The sequence below is a fragment of the Kogia breviceps genome, chromosome 13, assembly GCF_026419965.1.
Source record: "Kogia breviceps isolate mKogBre1 chromosome 13, mKogBre1 haplotype 1, whole genome shotgun sequence".
In the NCBI taxonomy this organism is placed as follows: Eukaryota; Metazoa; Chordata; class Mammalia; order Artiodactyla; family Physeteridae; genus Kogia; species Kogia breviceps.
The window spans coordinates 84,405,366-84,423,903 of record NC_081322.1 but is presented as its reverse complement, the minus strand read 5'-3'; the positions used below and the strand labels follow the sequence as shown (position 1 = coordinate 84,423,903).

The 18,538-nt window shown below is 55.5% G+C and overlaps 2 protein-coding genes across 2 annotated transcripts in view; both read right to left on the bottom strand.

Annotated features, from left to right (window-relative positions):
• LOC131767988 (solute carrier family 22 member 1) overlaps positions 1-9,057 on the bottom strand; it is a 31,121-nt gene extending 22,064 nt beyond the window's left edge. Inside the window, exons 1-2 of the mRNA XM_059083523.2 lie at positions 8,647-9,057; positions 3,412-3,515 (exon numbers count right to left, since the gene is read on the bottom strand). Coding sequence (XP_058939506.1) covers positions 3,412-3,515; positions 8,647-9,057 — 515 coding nt within the window. The remainder of the gene's footprint in view (positions 1-3,411; positions 3,516-8,646) is intronic.
• Positions 9,058-14,614: 5,557 nt separating this feature from the next.
• The window catches only part of IGF2R (insulin like growth factor 2 receptor), a 109,477-nt gene continuing 105,553 nt past the window's right edge, over positions 14,615-18,538 (bottom strand). The window contains exons 46-48 of the mRNA XM_059083757.2: positions 18,148-18,300; positions 17,124-17,193; positions 14,615-16,423 (exon numbers count right to left, since the gene is read on the bottom strand). Coding sequence (XP_058939740.1) covers positions 16,025-16,423; positions 17,124-17,193; positions 18,148-18,300 — 622 coding nt within the window. The 3' untranslated portion in view covers positions 14,615-16,024. The remainder of the gene's footprint in view (positions 16,424-17,123; positions 17,194-18,147; positions 18,301-18,538) is intronic.

Sequence of the window (18,538 nt, the reverse complement as noted above, 5' to 3'; positions counted from 1 at the left end):
ACATAGATGCAAAAGTTTTCAACAAAATATTAGTAAACCAAATACAACAATACATTAAAAAAAAATCGTACACCATGATCGAGCCGGATTTATCTCAGGGATGCAAGGATGGTTCCATATCTGCAAATCAATCAATGTGATATACCACATTAACAAATTGAAGAATAAAAACCATATGATAATCTCAATAGATACAGAATCTCAATACATACAGAAAAGGCTTTTGACAAAATTCAACCTCCATTTATAATGGAGAACTCTCCAGAAAGTAGGCATAGAGGGAACATACCTCAACATAATAAAGGCCATATATGACAAACCCACAGTCAACATCATACTCAGTGGTGAAAAGCTGAAAGAAATTCCTCTAAGATCAGGAACAAGACAAGGATATCTACTCTCACCATTTTTACTCAACATGATATTGGAAGTCCTAGCGAAAGAAAGAAAGAGAGAAAAGAAAGGAAGGAACGAATGAAAGAAGGAAGGAAGGAAGGGAAAGAAAGGAAGGAAGGAATAAAAAAAAGAAAGAAAGAAGAAAGGACTCCAAATTGGAACAGAAGAAGTAAAACGGTCACTGCAGAAGGCATGTTACTATATGTAGAAAGTCCTAACGATGCCACCAAAAAAACTATTAGAACTAATCAATGAATTCAGGAGTTACAGGCTACAAAATTAACATACAGAAATCTGTTGCATTTTAATACAGTAATGACAAACTATCAGAAAGAGAAATTAAGAAAACAATCCCATTTACAATTGCATCAAAAAGAATAAAATACCTAGGAATAAATCTAACCAAGGAAGTAAAAGATGTGTACTCAGAAAACTATAAGACACTGATGAAAAAATTGAAGACAATACAAAAAAAAGGAAAGATATACTGTGCTCATGGATTGGAAGAATTAATATTGTTAAAATGACCATACTTCATTCAAGGCAATCTACAGATTCAATACAATGTATTGAATTCAATACAATACAATACCATATAATACCAATGACATTTTTCACATAAGTAGAACAAATAATTCTAAAATTTGTATGGAAACACAAAAGACTCCAAATAGCCAAAACAATCTTGAGAAAGAAGAACAAAGCTGGAGGTAGCAGACTCCCTGGTTTCAAAATATACTACAAAGCCACTGTAATCAAAACAGTATGGTACTGGCACAAAAACAGGCACACAGCTTAATGGAACAGAATAGAGAGCCCAGAAATAAGCCCACACTTAATATGTCAATTAATCTATGAAAAAGGGGGCACAAATATACAATAAGAAAAAGACAGCCTCCTCAATAAATGATGGTGGGAAAACTGGAAAGCTACATGCAAAAGAATCAAACTAGACTACTTTCTCACACTATATACAAAAATAAACTCAAAATGAATTAAAGACTTAAATGTAAGACCTGAAACTACAAAACTCTTGGAAGAAAACATAGGCAGTATGCTCTTTGACATGAGTCTTAGCAGTATTTTTTGGACATGTCTCCTCAGGCGAGGAAAACAAAAGCAAAAACGGACAAATGGTGCTCCATCAAACTAAAAAGCTTTTGCACAACAAAAAAAACTATCAACAAAATGAAAAGGCTGTCTACAAATGGAAGAAGATATTTGCAAACAATATATCTGATAAGAGGTTAATATCCAAAATATGTAAAGAGCTCATACAACTCAATATCAAAAAAATAAACAACCAGATTTTAAAATGGTCAGAGGATCTGAATAGACATTGTTCCAATGAAGACGTACAGATGGCCAACAAACACATGAAAAGATGCTTAGCATCACTAATCATCAGGGAAATGCAAATCAAAACTACAAGATATCACCTCACACCTGTCAGAATGGCTATTATCAAAAAGACAGTAAATAACAAGTGTTGACAAGGATGTGGAGAAAAGGGAACCTTAGTACACTGTTAGTGGGAATGTAAACTGATGCAGCCACTATGGAAAACAGTGTGGAGTTTCTTCCAAAAATTTAGAATGGAACTACCATACAATCCAGCAGTTCCACCTCTGGGTATTTTTCCAAAGAAAATAAAAACACATTCAAAAAGATATCTGGGGCTTCCCTGGTGGTGCAGTGGTTGAGAGTCCGCCTGCTGATGCAGGGGACACGGGTTCGTGCCCCAGTCCGGGAAGATCCCACATGCTGCAGAACGGCTGGGCCTGTGAGCCATGGCTGCTGAGCCTGCGCGTCTGGATCCTGTGCTCCGCGATGGGAGAGCCCACAACAGTGAGAGGCCTGCGTAATGCAAAAAAAAAAAAAAAAAAAAAAGATATCTGCACCCCTATGTTTATTGCAGCATTATTTACAATAGCCAATTAGCCAATATGTGGAAGCAACCTAAATGTCCATCAATTGATGAATGAATAAAGATTTGGGGTGTGTGTGTGTGTGTGTATATATATGTATATGTATATATATATATATGTATAATAATGCAATATTACTCAGCCATAGAAAAGAATAAATTTGGGACAGTATAGATGGATGTAGAGGGTATTATGTTAAGTGAAAGTAGTCAGACAGAGAAAGACAAATACCATGTGATCTCACTTGTGTGGAATTTAAGAAACAAAACAAATATATATATTTTAAACTCATGCATGAAAATTATCTACTCCTGAAAATAAATAAATAAATGCTACAAATATTCCAATATATTGTGACTGAAAAATTCACTCCAACTTCTTCCCACATGTAGAGATGAAATTAACATGCTTTAAGGGAATACGGGGGTGTGTGGGGGGAAGTGTTGTCCACACACAAAAACCCACTCTCTCATCTTTTACTACCTTCAACCTTCCACTGACACTGCCATTGCCCACCAACTTCTACACGTGGATCTTCTCTCCATACGCCCTCTCCTAGCTTATCTCAGACGTGGTTTATAGCTTTAAATACCAATTGCCGGTGACAAATCCCAAATATTTAACTCCAGCCCAGACCTCATAATCCCTCTGCCTACTTGGCATCTCTTCTCTGTCTCACGGGCTACTCTGAACACATCTCCAATCTTATCACTTCCAAGACAGAACTCTCTGCTTCACCCCAAAGAGCAGCAACCAAGGCTGTTCCTAACCCATTCTGTCCCGTCTCAAAAACTGGCCCTGCCCGCCTCCACCCATCTGCTAGAAGCATAACAGTGCCCTTGTCCCCCTTCCTCAGCCCCGCCCCCCAGCTATACACTCTGCATGTAGTTTCCACCTCTGAAATCCATCCTAAATCCCCACCTGCCTCTGTCCTGCTGCCCCACAAAGACCAGAGCACTCGCTGCCGTGTCCTGTCTCCCTCAACTTCCGCAAAGATTCCCACTGGCCACATTCTCCCGCCATTGGCCCCTAAAGTCCGTTCTCTCCATGGTGTTGATGCTGTTTAGTCGGATCGGCCTTTACGTACCTGTCTGCAATGTAGCCGACGCCCAGGGAGCCCAGGAAGAAGCCCACATTCACACAGGACTGAAAGAGGTCCACCTTCCAAGAGTCATCGCACACCAGGTTAAACTGCGGGTCACACCGCGGTCGGAGGGGCCGAAAACACAAGACCATGTGTAAGTCAAACTACACCGTCCATCCTCCCTCCGGACCACGTAAACGCACAACACAAAATGTGGGGTCCCCCAGGTGCTTCACCTCTTTTAAGCACATTTTCATAAGACAAATTCAAGGTTTCTGGTGGATCTCAGTCAATGTCATTATATGCCTAATACCTTTATCTTGGCTTTACCGTCAATACACACTAAAGCGGCTGTTGTCAAGTGCCGCTGACAGGTATCAAACGACAGCATGGCCAAAAGGGAAGGTTTCTCAAGGAAATAGAGCAAAGTAATTATCCAAAGACAGAAATGTGGTAAAATAAATGTTTTCCAGAATTGGTCAAGGCCCTTAATTAAGTACATATTAATTATATGTTTAACTATGTAAATTATACCAGTAATTATGTAAATTGGCCCTGACTGATGGAGCTGTGTCAACAGGAGAATTGCTGAGCAAAGAGGCAGAGGCCCTGCGGTGGGAGCTTCTTGGGAGCAGCCTGTGTGCTGCACAGCACGCGGGGGGTTGGGGGGGACCCAGGGGTGGCAGGAGACTCGGAGGGAGGGATTGAGGGGGAAAGACCTAGGCAAAGGGAGGAGCGGGTCCCCTGGGGAAGGACGCTGGTGTGTGTGTGGGTTCCCTCCGTGCCTGGCACACGCGTGGCGATGCCCACACACGCCTGGGCAAGCTGGGAGGCCTGAGTGCGGAGCATCACCGCTTGGAGCTCAGAGGTGCAGAGAGCAGGACGGCGCCCCAGGGACGCGAGAGGGGCTGGGGCGTGGCAGCCGGGGACCTCGCCTCCCCATTCCTGGCACAGCACCGGCTGGGTGGTGTCCAGGGACACTTTGGATTCACGGTTCCGCCCCAGCAGGCGACACTGTGGGGTGTGATGCAGGGAGGTCACTTAGCAACTTCGGGCCTCAGTCTCCCAGTCAATAGGTGTGTGGCGCCCGTCCTGTCGCCGTCACAGAGCTAGTGCAGGCACTGCAGGGGCAGATCATGTGCAAATGGTTTGGTAGATAGTAAACCATTTAACTTTGTCAGTGGAGGCTTTGTTACCCACCACCTTTAAAAATCTGAAGTTGCCTGCACGAGCCCTGCCCTTTTCCCGGTCCCGGAGATCCGTCATGAGCACTGTTAAAAATACAATATTAGGTAAAACCCCTTGCTACCACTGGACTTTCAGAAACTTGATACTGAGCTCGCGCTACCATCTGTCTCATGCCCAGAGCCCGCTGTCTGCTCGCAGGAGTAGCTCAGATCTGAGAGACGGGATGAGATACCCAGTCACTCCCATTCTCTGCTGGTCCAGGTGTTTATTCCCTTTAAAATTCAGCTGAAAACACGCCCTTGCCAGGAAGCTTCTCCTGCAGATCTTTGGCTTTGCTGCCGTCTGGTCCGTGTCAGCAGAACGCGGGGGGAGGCCACTCCTGGGCGTTACCCAGCTGTCCCAGGTCTGTACCTGCGGCTGCCGCTTTGCGGCCTCCGCCCGCTTCGCCCAAGACGACTTTCTGTGCGTTCTAGATTTCACCAAAGCCGCAGGGCACCGGTTCTTGCCCTGGGTTTGTTCTACTCTTTGCAGTCAGCATCTTTGCAAGATGTCCCTGCCACCCTTCCTGAAGTGCCCTGGGTGCCATCCTTCCCCGGGGACGTGCAGAAGCCAGAGTGTTCACGGAGCTCAAGGAAGGGGCACCCGGCCTTCCCTGAGGACTCTGCCCCCAGCTGCGCTGAAGGTCTCGGTCTGGAGGCACCTGCAAGGCTCGTAAGCCTGCCTGGCCCTGTGCGCCCAAACCCTGCCACTGCCCCCGGACACTTTTGTGCCACCAGGAAGACAAGCCCGGCCCCTGGGGAAAGCCTGGGGCTGCACAGGGGGAGTGCAGGATGGGGTGTCCCGGGCCGGGTCACCGTCCCTGCTGGAACCTCTCTGGGACCGGGCCGTGTGGCGGGAATACAACCTATAGAGTGACACGGTTCTCACCAGGCTCGCCCGAGCACAGAATCACCCAGCGTCCCCGTTAGAATACAGTCCCCATGGATCCTGCCTCAGCAGACACGGCTCGGAATCCAGGTGAACCCTGGGATCAGGCGAGATTGGAAACGGCACATTCCTGCCCCCGATGGACCCTGACCTCCGCCCCCAGGACGAGGGGGGGAGCGGAGCCGGGTATTCAAACAGGTGGCCTCATCGTCCTCCCTTAAGCCGGTTCCAATGTCCAAGGCAAGGCCAAGTTAAAGATTATTTCTGCAGAAATGACCGACAAAGGTGAATTCCCTCCAAATTAAGCTTCAGCTTTGGGTGAGGCGAGGAGGCCAAAGGGGTTTCGAGGCGGTGGGAAGGGAGAGTGAGAGGGGAGCCCGCTCCTTCCGGGGGAGATTGTTCCCCGCTGCTGACCTCGAGGCCCGCGCGCTCATGGCCCTTCATCGCCTCCAGCCGGGCCCCACCGGCCCTCACGCTCCGCCGGTCCCCAGAGGAGCTCTGCCCTACGGCCCCTCACCTCGCCCTCCCAGGCCTCCCCAGCGCTGGCTCGTAGGGCAACTGGAAGCCCACAGCCGGCCAGTCGCTTCTGTGTCCCCTCCTCTCCAAGCCCACCGCCCCGCTCAGGCCACCACCTGGCCAGGCCCCCACAGCTGCACACACTGCTGCTGCCCTGTGTTCCAGTCTCAGTTCAGGAGCTCAGTTCCCCCCGGTTCCCCTTCCTCCACAGCCAGGACCCTCTGGCAAATCGGCCCCCTCCTCCTCCCCGGCCCCCGCCGGGCCTGTGTCTCTTAGATCGTCCCGCCGGGCCTCATGTCTCGGCCTCCTCAAGCTCTCCCCGCCTGACGGAGCCCCCAGCCCCACGCCCACCGGCGCCTGGACCATCCCCAAGGTCCAGCGAGGATGGACTTCCTCCTCTGCCTGACCACAAGCTCCCTTGTTTGGCACGAAGGCAGGGTGGCCAGGTTTAGGGGAAAAAAATACATGGTGCCCCGTTGAATTGGAATTTCAGATAAACAACTCTTTTTTTAGTATAAGTCCGCCCCCCGCAGAATTTGCATTCCCAGCCTCGTTGAATTCCCAGGTATTGCACAACATCTGTATCAAATGTTGTGCAATATCCGGGACTTAATTATCCTAAAAACGTGTTTGTTGTTTACCTGAAATTCACATTTAAGGGGCGTCCTGTATTTTATCTGGTGACCTGCGTTGGGACTCGGTGCTCTGGCCTGAAGGGGAGCTGGCACCACCACTCTCCCCTGGGACTCCTCTACTGGACCCTGGATCCCAATCAGTGTAACAGCTCGTTGCCGTCCGAGCGAAGCACCGGCTCCCCGTCCCCTGCGCTTTGCTCACGCTTCCCAGCCCCCTCCGTTCCCCCTCCTTGCTGCTCAAAACACCACCCGAGGCTCCATTCAAACTCCACCTCCGAAGGACCTACTGTACAGCACAGGGAACTATACTCAATATTTTGCAATAACCTTAAAGGAAAAAGAATCCGAAAAAAAAATAGATATGTAGGTATGTATACCTGAATCACTTTACTGTACACCTGAAACTAACACAACATTGTACATTAACTATACTTCAATTAAAAAAAAATGCCACCTCCTTCTGGAAGACCCCCGTGATCAGCTCAGTAGCTAAGATCCCCCTCCTTAGAGCCCACCGGCCCCTCCGCATCTCCCACACACACGGTCCGGGACGCCGGTCTTATTCTCACCACTGCCATCTGTCCCTCACTCCCCGGAGACTGCAAACTCCTTAAACCTCACAGGTTCCTTCTCTGTCTCCCTCCTGGCATCACACCCAGTGCCCGAACAGAGGAAAAGCTCAGAATACACTTACTGAACGCGCAGAGGGAGGAGTGAGTGGATGAATTCTTGCACCTGATCCCTTCCAAGCAGAGTGTACTCTGCAGCCACAGAGGACGATACTTCCCCGTCCTGGTCTGTTTCTAGATTCCCAGCGAGAATAGTGGACAATTCAGTGTCCCTGGGAGATGAGTCTTCCAATTGGACATCTATCGTTGGAGGATGCCTTGGAGATCAGATGTTCGTGCAACAGCACCCGCACCTGCTCCCCCCCCCCCGGGGGGAAACTCCCCGCTCCGGCCCCCGCCCTCCTCGAGACAGTGAGCTGGTGAGGCCAGAGGAGCGGACACGGCGCTTTTCTCCGGCAAGAGCCCGGACGTGTTCATGCTGAGACTACTCAGCTCCCTCGTTTCAGGCGAGTAGCACCCTCACCGAAACCGAGCTTTGCTAACAGACAGACTCTGCATAGTTCGGGTCTGCGGCTTCACCACGTGACCTTGAGGCCAGTTCCCAAGTGCCCACGCCTGTCACGGTACAACACTTTCCAGAGGGTCCGTGAAGGAGTAAAAAACCTGGTGCCTTTTTACTAAAATGTTCGCAAAGAAAACGCTCAGATCACTCATTAAACTGTGCAGGCCAAGCCTTTGCCACCATCCCCTCTCCCGCGGGCCGGCAGGGGGACACCCAGCGTAGCTCGGCTTGTCTGCTCAGCTCCTTCGTGCCGACCCCTGTGAAGGCAGGGCATTATCATCGAGGAAACTAAGGCTCAGAGAGGTTGAGTAACCTGCTCGGTTTCGCTCAGCCAATCCGGGGCATATGGCTGGGATTCTGTCTGACTCCGGGGCAGCTTCCGCCCAGCTCAGGGGCCAGTGTTTAGCTGTCACGTGTCCATGGCTCTTGAATGCAGCGGTGGGTGGGGGGATGGGGTGCGGGGAGGGATGGGGGGCGCTTCACAATTCTAACAGTGGGGACGCTAGACCCCAGGTGAATTCTGCAGGTCTGCCGAGGAGCCAGCGGGGCAGAGAGAAGAGGAGCCCCGGTCTCCCCAGAGACCCGCGTCCGAACAACCCAGCTCAGCCGGGCTCTCGATGGTCTCTCCTCCGTTTCCTCCTTTAACACCCAGAGTCTGTGGAGGGTGAAACAAGGGAAGACTCCCGAGGGCCCAGCCTGGAGCCCGCTGATGCTGGAGTTCAGCGAGCACAGCCCCGCTCCCTCTTTCCCGACGTGGAGCTGCACCTCGGACTCTTCGCCACCTATTTCCTCCCTGGCCCTGAAACCCACAGGCTGGGCCCAGCGCGGGGCCTGCTCGTACCTCGGTCACGATGGAGGAGCCGGGCGTGTCGTACACCCAGCCGTGGCGACAGGGGCCCAGAGGCAGGAGGCTGCTGTTGGCGGCCAGGCCGGCCAGCGGGTCCACGCAGCCGAGGGCACTCTGGTTCCAGTCGACCTCATAGCGGCGGCACTGGCGGCGGAAGGCCTGGCCCTCGGGCCCGGGGCCCGGCGCCGTGTAGTTGAGCTCCTCGGCCAGGCTCCAGCCGCATCGACGGCTCAGCTCGGGCACCCCGGGGCTGCGGCAGCGGTGGTCCGGGGTGAAGGCCAGGAAGACGATGCCCACGTAGATGGGGGCGAAGGCGGCAGAGAGCAGAGAGAGGAGGAGAAACGTTTGCTTCTGGAACCGACCAAACTCCCCGACCTGCTGCAGAACGTCGTCCACAGTGAGCATGACTGAACCACCGCCCTCAGCTCTGGCCGGACCTCTTCGGCCACGGGGCCCAGGGTCGGTGTCTCCTGTGGGTTGCCGTGCAATGGGCTGGTCTGAAATCAACTTGCTGTCTAAGCATAACAGCCCTGGAAGCCAACCAGCTGGAGATAATCTTTCACCCTGCGGGACGGCTTTCAGGCAAGGGCGGGGGGGCTGTCTGGCCCAGTGGTTTGCTGGGCCACGGAGTCCCCTGGGCCGAGGGCCTAATTCTGCTGAGTTGGCGTTCACGGCGCACGAGCAGCGAGCAGGGGCTCCAGGAACGTCCCCGCAGCCTCTTCCAAAGGGACGACCGACTTTAAAACCCCTTACCCTCCAGATAAACCAAAGACGGCACGCGGGCCTCCAGGCACAGCTGCAGGACCTACGACCTGTGATGAGCATCTGATGCAGCGGGCAGTGAGGGTCCGGCTGGGGTGACGGGAGAGCCAAGCCCTCCAAACGGACCCGTCTCCCTACCTCCTCGTCCCGACGTAGGACGACCGCGTTCTCTGGGACCCACGTGGGACTTCGCCCAGCTTCACCGCGTCCCCGGGGGGGCTCCCGGCGGCTGGACTTGTGAGACACCCCGAAATCCCCAGGAAAGTGGCCAAGGGTGCAGTCTGGGCGCAGACCTCCACGGGCCCCGGCCAGAGACGCCGAGAGAAGACCTCAAAGAGCCACGGGCAGAAAACACCTCCCCCTCTCCCCACCGCAGCCCAACATCCAGCCCGGGTCCCTCCCTGTGCACACGGGGCGCGGGGGCGGGGGGGGGCAGATAACAGATGCAGGGGCTGCCAGTGCGTCGTCTCGTTCCCGGGACTCTCGCCTCTTCACTCCGCGGACGATGGGAGCAGGCCACCGGCTGGCCTGGAGATACAGCCCGCCTCAGGGGGCTGCAGCTCTGCAAAGCCCCGCCCTACCTGGACCGAGCCTCGCTGCTGGGGAGGGAAGGAAGAGGGCTGGGGGCAGAGCTCCCCGAGGCAGGGCCTCCGCACGCCCAGGCCGGGCGCTGAGCGAGATAGTAGAAACTGTATCTCGGTCTCCCCGCACCCGCCCTGCTCCTGGCACGGGGCCCCTGAAACCCTTGACATTTCCTAGCGATAGGAGTGTCTTCCGTTCAGCGAGGTGGCCCCAGCGGCGCTCCGGGACGGCTCCTGGCCACAGGAAGGACGGAGCCGTGAGGATCAGAGACTTGGAACTTTCAGCCCTGCCTCCGTTCTCTTGAGCAGGGAGAAGGGCTGAAGCTGGGGTTCGTGCCGACGATGGGGTGGAGTGTCCATCTGAACCCCGGCAGCCGGGGTTCGGGGCGAGCGCACCCACGCACCCCAGCCCCATGCAGACGGCAGCTCCTGCGCCGGGCCCCTCCCCGTCCTCGCCTGTGTGTCTCCTCTTCTGGCTGTTCTCCTGATCCCTCGCCACATCCTCTAATAAACTGCTGAACAAATCAAGGTCTCCCTGTGTTCTCTGAGCCGCTCTAGCAAAGCACTTGAATCCAAAGGGGGAAGAGGTCACGGGACCCTGATTTACAGCTAAGTCGGACAGAACTGTGGGTGACCCGGGGCCCTAACAGTGACTGTCAACTGGGGGACGGCGGCAGTGTCGTGGGTCCGAGCCCTCAACCTGCGGGGGGTCCCACGCTCTCTCCGGGTAGATGGGGTCAGAATTGGACTGCACTGTGGGACACTCAGCTGGTATTGCAGAGAAGCGCTTGGCGTGGGGGAAACACCCCACGTTTGGGGACCAGAAGTGAAGTGTCCTGTGTGAGGGGTGAAGGGGACTCCCGGGAGAAGGGAGAGCTGGGTTTTCCCTGCACCGCAGGAAGCTACTGGGTTTTTCGCACACAACCAGCCCCGAATGCATGGGCTCCCCTGATGTGAGTCCTCGGCTTGGGAAGCAGCCAGGGTGAGACCCTGCTCCCAGCACAACCTGGGGAGGAAGCAGGACCCTCCCTGCCCCCGCCTCCCCGGCCAGGCCGGACACCACTGCCCACTTTTCTCTGGGGCGACAGCAGCCTCCTGGCTCTGGGCAGGAGCGCCGTCCGGCTCTCCGTGGCCTGGGCAAGATCCAACCCGTAACAGCGTCTATCCCCCAGCGTTCAAATGTGGGGAGATAAATGTAGGATGGGGTCAGAGCACCATTTCAGCGGTTCCAGTACAGTGGCCCACTGGTGTCCACACGAGGCTGGTGCCAGGGACCCCCGCGTGCCCTGCGATCCGGGGGTGCTCAAGCCCAGTCACCCTCCTCCATACCGGATCCGGCCAATCACAGGGCGTGTAGTGCTGTGGTCTTTATTGAGAAAAGTTCGCGTCTAAGTGGAGCCATGCAGTTCAAACCCATGCTGCTCAAGGGTCAACTGTACTTCAAGATCAGGGCTCAGGGTCAACTTCCTGAGGAACTTGACCCCAAGGAGAGAGAAGTACTGGGGGGACACAAATGGCGGGGGCAAAAGGCGGGGGGAGGGAGCGGAAGCTTCCTCTGGGGAGGGCAGGTCTGAGGGAGTGGGGCCCACTTGGCCTTGCTGTCATTAATCAGCAGCGGTGTGTTCTCGAACAGACAACCCACGACCCCGCTCCTCGGGACGGTCCGGAGAACAGAGCCGTGCCCGTGGGGACAGCACCCTCAGTGGGCTGTCCACACTCCGCCGGGTCCCCCAAGGGGACACGGGCCAGCATCCAGGGACCGCTGGGTGCCGTTCCCCTGCTCCGAGACTCACCGGCCACGTTTCCTACTGTAATTCCGCCCGGCCGTGTCTCCTCCTTCTAAAGACTCTCTGAGAAGCCACATAGCAGGAAAAGCCATTTCCCTTGCATTCAGCATTTGCTGAACTTTCTTGAGCATAAGTCGTTTCCAATTTTTGCAGAACATCTGTCATAATCACACAGGACAAGTGTCCCGTGGGGCACACTTTGGGAAATGCCACCATACGACAATCCGTCCAGATGCCGACGCAATCTTCTAGTTCCCGTGCGATTTCATTCGTCCTGAGCCCCTCGCCTCTCGCCCTGTGCTTCCAGAACGAGTCCCAAAGCCATGAGGCGGGCACAGCAGCACAGGCCTCGTCCCAGCGGCGGGGTGGGCGGGGGCGTCCCTGGGGGGAAAGTGACTGTCGGGCGAGTCAGAGCGCCATCAGGACGGGGAGGGTGACCGCCCGTGTCAGGGTCACCAAAGTCAAAGAGAGGCTGAGGAACTTTCCAGACTGAGGGAAACTCAAGAGAGACGGGGCAACTGAATCGGACAGGATTCTGCATGGGGTCCTCTTAGTGAAAATGGCGTTGCCATGACAACTGGCAGGACCACGTGGGTGTTCTGGGTCCGGAGGGAGCTTCGTGCTCGTGGGGGGTGACATCCTGAGGGGCCGGGGCTGACAAGGGAGGCAGCTCGCTCTCGCACAGTTGAGGGAAAAGAGTTCTTTGTCCTGTATGTTCAAATTCTTTGTATGTTTCGTCACCTTTTTAAAAAAATTTGGAGCCAAGAGTCACAGGGTTTGACTGGGACCTGACCCTCTACGCACCCACCCCATGGGATCCAGCACCCACGTCACTTCCCCGCTCCGGTGGAATGAGGCTCGCTCCCCGGGCCACTTTCTCCAGGACGGTGCTGAGAGCAACTGCCGGGTGACCTGCATTGCCACCCTGTCCAGGGGTGACACCCAACAGGACCACTCAGCTTTGCTTTCCTCTAACTCCGCGAGTTTCGAAGTAACAGCATAAATGTCATTGAATTTGATTCACAAACTGGTCAAAACAGAAAAAGAGGTAAAGAAATATGAGTAACTAACAACTCGTGGCCTAACTTTGGCCTTTCCCTCTATCTTTATGGGAAACACCGTATTTCCCCCACGCTGGTACTGACAGCCTCTTCCACGGCACTCTTCAAGTTCCAGGACTGTTCCAGCCTCACCTCTGCAGCGCCTCCAGCCCCTCCAGCCCCGAGCACACAGCTGCCTGTCTCCGGCCCCCCACCCCAGCCCAGAGAGGAGCTGCAGGACCACCCGGCCCGGCCACCCCGCCCGGGCTTTGTGCAGCGGGCCACCCCGGGTACCCGTCCTTCCGGGAGGCACAGCACGCTCAGCTTCCCTTGGCAGACGCTGGCCCCACATCAGCCACGTTCATTTGGGGAAATAAGAAGTCGTGTTGCGACGCTGACGTCGTCAGCGACGTTTGGATTCTCCAAAGCTGGTGAAGGGGGTTCTGTCGATCTCAGCTGGCCAGTACCTTCCGTTCCCGAGGCACACCGTCCCCTTGGGACCTGACCCCCTGGAAGGGAGCTGAGACCTCCATGCCCACTTCTTGAACTGGTACAAAGGGACCAAAGAATTCCTTCTGAATGCCCGGGTGGCAGTCAGCCTCCCTAAAGGAATCGTGGGATGATCAGCCTATGTCAGAGGTTGGTGGAGAAATGGATTCAGCTGCGTTTAGAATGTTCCTGGCGGGAGCCACATGTCCACTCTCCCGTGGATTTCCTGGGCCGGGCCCAGGGTTTGCCTACACCGTCCTGACCCTCCACTTATCCCATTCCTCCACCATTCAGGGGACACTCTCAAAAAACCAGGGCGGGGTGGGGGTGGGGGGGCTTAAAAAATTTGGTTAAAAGGAAACTAACTAGAATCTTAAAAGATTCTAATTCCTATTTGCTGCCAGGGAGCGTTTTCCTAAACTACCTGTGACCACAGCTGGCACGGACTGTTAAGTCTGTTTGCAGGGGCTCAAGAAAAGAGCCTGAGCAAAAGCTTCACGCACATGGTCACTTCCCCCTCCCTCCGCGGCCGGCACGAGCTGGGCACCAGGGCAGGTGGCCCGGGGTGCAGACGGAGAACTTCCCCACCATCGAGTTTACCAGCAGGGCCAGTGGGCACCTGCAAGTGCCCCTCCGGGCAGAGAGGGCCTCCTGCGTCTTAGCGGGACGGGAGTGGCTTGGAGAACAGCCCGCTGGACACAGTGTCCGAGGACCAGCAACTCTGGGGCCACAATGGGAACCTTTATGAGACCCCAGAGTGTCTGTCTCAGGAGAGACACTGTAAAATCCTTAAAAATAAGAAAAAACGTCACCCCAGTTGGAAATAGTCAGAAAATGAGGAGGGAAGGATGCTAACTCCAAGAAGTCTCGTGTGTAGTAACTCCCTGTTCGGTCTCTGCTGTCACATTAATATCCAAGGAGCTCTCATCACTACCCGTCAGTAATTCCAGATGGAAACCAAATTTGTGCAGGAGGACCGCTCCTGCCCCCACGTTAGCTTGGGCTGCGCACCGGGACGCTTTCTGGCAGTGTGGGATCTGCACGCACGGCGGCTGTTTTGGTAACAATACCCTTTCCCAGCAGGAGGAAGGATCGGGGGTGGAGGAAGCCGACAGAAGCCCCGGGGGCCTCGGGTGAGCACCTACGCCACACGCAGGGAGACTCCAGAGAGAAAGCGGGCGTGCTGCTCGTGAAAGGTCGGCTGCCACCCGGACGTGTGACAGGAGGCGCAGAGAGGGCACTGGGCTTGGCAGCTAACCAGGCAGCGTTTCACTCTCGTGGGGAAAAAGCAGGGAACACCTGGTTAATAATTTATCTTTTACTCAAATTGTTGAATACTTCATATTACAGTAAATTCGATTGAAAAAAAAATGAGGAAAGAAATCAATTTTTAAAAATACACTCATGTTGAAATCAAATAAGCCAGCCAAACGGAGTACAAACCGAGGAACCCCGTAGGTTGATTTGCTTTCCAGGATATGAATATACCACTGAGTCTATATACAGTTCTATAATGCAAGAAAAGTCATTCATTAAACACTTCAAGAAAGGAGCCAACAGCCGGGAAGGACAGTGGTCTCGCCCTCCCGTCCTGCAGACTGAGAGGCCGGCCTCGGCCGCCCCCCCTCCCCACCCACCCCGAGCAGGAATCCAGGTGCAACGCTAGGAGCGAGAATCTGGCCCACTGGCTTTCATGCAATTTCCGTGAGTCACGCACTGTGCAAATTAAGGCTTCTTATAGGTCGAATGGTTGATAAACGCTTTTCTCTTAAAAAAAATAAGCACAGTAAAGGTGGTATCATGAGAACCTGAAGAGGTGAGACCTACACCCCCAAGTCCGGAAAAAAGTCTGACATCTCTATTCTCTCTCTCTCTCTCTCTCTCTCTCTCTCTCTCTCTCTCTCTCACACACACACACACACACACACACACACACACACACGCACAAATCAATCTTTGGGTGGGTTGTCTGACTTCACCCGCTGGCGAAAGAAATACTGATAACTGTGCTCTGTGCACCTAGGATTGAAGACGTCACGCAAAAAGCTGCAGCCGGTACTGACTAGAGGCAGACAGCAGGCAGACCCTCCAGAGCCCAGGCACTAGGGACCCACACGTGTGTGCGCACGCACGCACGCGCCCTCACAAGACAGAAGCAAAAGGGAAAAGAGACAGAACGGCAGAGTCTAACTCAGAGGACGTGTCGTGGAGCAGTTCAAAACCTCGTATGAAACCACCCGAGCGCCCCAACAGCCTCCCCGCTAAGGGATGGATAGATAGATTACCCCCTGCCGGCAGGAAAAAACTGCTGTTGTTGTTGTGTTTTTCCTTTTTCGCAAACCTGAGTAATTGTCAAAGTCAATAAATAGGAGGAGAGAATTAAATGCTAAAATATAATGATCAAATACCCTACAGGGCCTAAAGCAGCAAGGGTTTTCCGCAAACGCAGCCCTCCGTTCCGGGACGCGTCTGGCCCGGGAGCGGCAGGAAGCGCCCGGCAGCCGCGTTCTGCGCGAGGACTCGGGACGAAGCGCGGGGCCCTGGCGCCGCCCTCCGGCGGCTGGAGCAGCACCCACCTCCTCACCCTCTCCCCCATCAGCAAAACTCTTCCCTTTTGAAACAGGTTCTGTTAAAGGCAAAAACGATAGAAGCATCACGGAGTCAAAGTCTTATTTGGTTGGAGGTGCCGGCGGAGTCGCCGCGCGCCCGCGGTCTAGATGTGCAGGAGGTCCTCATCGCTGTCGTCGTGGAAGGAGCTCACGGTCTTCTGCGCGGCCCGGGGCCTCTCCCTCCTGGCCGGCTCCCCACGCATCAGCCCCGCCCGGTCGTCGGCTCTCTCCCGAAGCGCCTTCCTCGGCGGGGGCCTCAGCGGGTGCGCGCCGTCAGCCCCGGGCCCCCTGCCCAGACGCGCTTTCACCTCCGGGAGGGCCAGCACCTCGTCCTCGCTGTCCTGGTCGTCCCCGTGCAGGGAGGTGAGGGCTTCGGCTTTCACGGACTTGGTGGTGATGTGGCCGTTCTCCTGCCCCTCCTTCCCGGGCCTCGGCGACGGCAGCTGGATCTCTTCCATCAGCCACTCGGTTTCGTTCTCGTCCGCCTCTTCCTCCTTGTTCACCTGCCGGGACACGGCAGAGGCCGTGGGTCCGCCTGAGACCTCGTCGGCCTCCTCTGCCCGCCCCCCCCCCCGTGACCCACCCAGAGTCGGGGCCCTCGTCCCAGCCCGCCACGACCAGACGGTGCCGTGTTCCCCCTCAGGGAGAAGGGGAGGGCCGGCCGGCGACTGCCAGCTCCCGCCGAGACCCAACCAAGGCAGATGGCGACAGGAGGCGGGAAGGCGGCCAGCGACGCGGCGGCAGTGCTGGGGGACGGGGCCCCTCTGCCCCAGGCGCCCTCGGGCAGCAGGGAGAGGGGCCGCGCGGATCAGGGTAGTTGAGGGGAGCCTTTCAGAAGGCAGCTGCCAGCGCACTCAAGAGCCACGAGGGCATTTAGACACACTCTGGCCTAAACTTGTAGACGTTTATCCGAAGGAAGCCATCCAAATGCCGGAGGCACAGAAATGTTCACCACCATCTTGTTTTGTAGAATAGCCAAAAAAGTAGAAGTAAGATAAACACTAAACACTGTAAGAAATTAGCTGCGACCACAGTGAGGAAAACTTGAAGGGAAAAGAACGAACAGTGTGTCCGGGGTAAGAGCGGGGGAGCATTTTCCCTTTGTCCGTCTCGAGCTCCCCGCGATGGCCAACGTCGGGACAGCGGTTCGACCGCGCGCGTGTGTGCGTGCAGAGTCGCCCGGAGACCTCAGCGGGGCGTTACCTTTGAGTATTTGTAGGACACGTTTGCGCTTCTTCGACAGCAGTTGGTGAGCTTGCTCATCACCGTCTCCCTGGAAGGAGACCCGAGTTACTCCCGGCTGGAGCCGCGCCCCCTCCGGCTCCCACTCGCCCGCTACCCGGAGGCTGCACCCCCGGGAGCGCGCGCTCCCTCAACCCACGACAGCAGGGCTGTAAACCAGCTCAGCAGGAAGAACGCTTCAGAATCAGACAGACGCGGATCCAAACCCCGCTCCCCGTTTTCATGGGGCTCGAAGGGCCACAGTGAGTTGCCCAGCATTTGTCCTTCTGCTTTCTCACGTCAGCATGATGACTCACACCTTCCCGCCACCCCAGGGCTGCGCTGAGATTCCCGGGCCGGCTCACACCCAGACCTCCCGCCCCAATCCTGCGTCCCACTGACAGCCTCTCAGGGTCGGGATGGCTGCGGTCAGCACTCCCCGACCCTCTCGCGTTTGCCTCTGGCTCCTCGGGCCGGTGAGAGAGGCAACAGGGAGCCCCAGAGCGGGACCGTCCCTGCGCTCTGGACGGGGCTGACCGCACACAGAGCCTTGGGCCTCATTCACGTGTGACACGAAGTCTGCTGGACGGTCATGCTGCCTGGGAGTGACAAGACCTTTCACCAGCAAAGGGGAGCCAATGGAGGAGGTGTCACACCCGGCACCTAACAGATGCTCCCCTTCTAAAGGGCAGGCAAGTCAGCTGATCAGGAGGAAGTCAGCTCGTGACAGGTGTTTAACTCCCTGTCCATCTGTGGACACGCGCAGAGAGCCACACCCTGGGAACAGGTGGGCCGGACCAAGGCCCGCAGAGCATCTGCCACGCGACCTGACACGGTCCACTGCCCTGGTCAGACAGGACACATCGTCACAAGGACGCAGACGTTTTACAAAACACAGCTTTGGGGACCGCTTCCACACGTTGGCTGCTGACGGGCTCAGAAACAGCCTCCCGGATACCGACTCCGAACCGCCGGCCTGTCCCGCTGGCCCACCGCCCGTCCTTACCGTCGCTCCCTCTTATGGAGCAGCAGGGCCAGCAGGCAGCCAGCAAGCGCCACCAGCAGCAGGCTGAGGACGGCCCCGACGGCCTGGCTCCGCTCCGAGAGCCCCTTGCGCTCCTGCACGGCGTCCCCGGCGCTCTCACTGTCGAAGCCCACCCTGCGGGGAGGCCACAACACTCAGCCATCGCCACCGCCAGTGCCCAGCGAGGCCCAGCTCAGGCGGTGGCCCTGCCTTTGCAGCCCTGCACAGTGAGACGAGATCCACCAGAGGTGGAGGACACAGCGGACAGAGCCCTCTGATGATGCAACTAAGGCAGGAGGACTAGGAAAGGGGATCCTCCAGCCCCACGGCCCTTCGTCACTAAGGGAACAAGAAAAGCCGGGCCTTGGGCAAC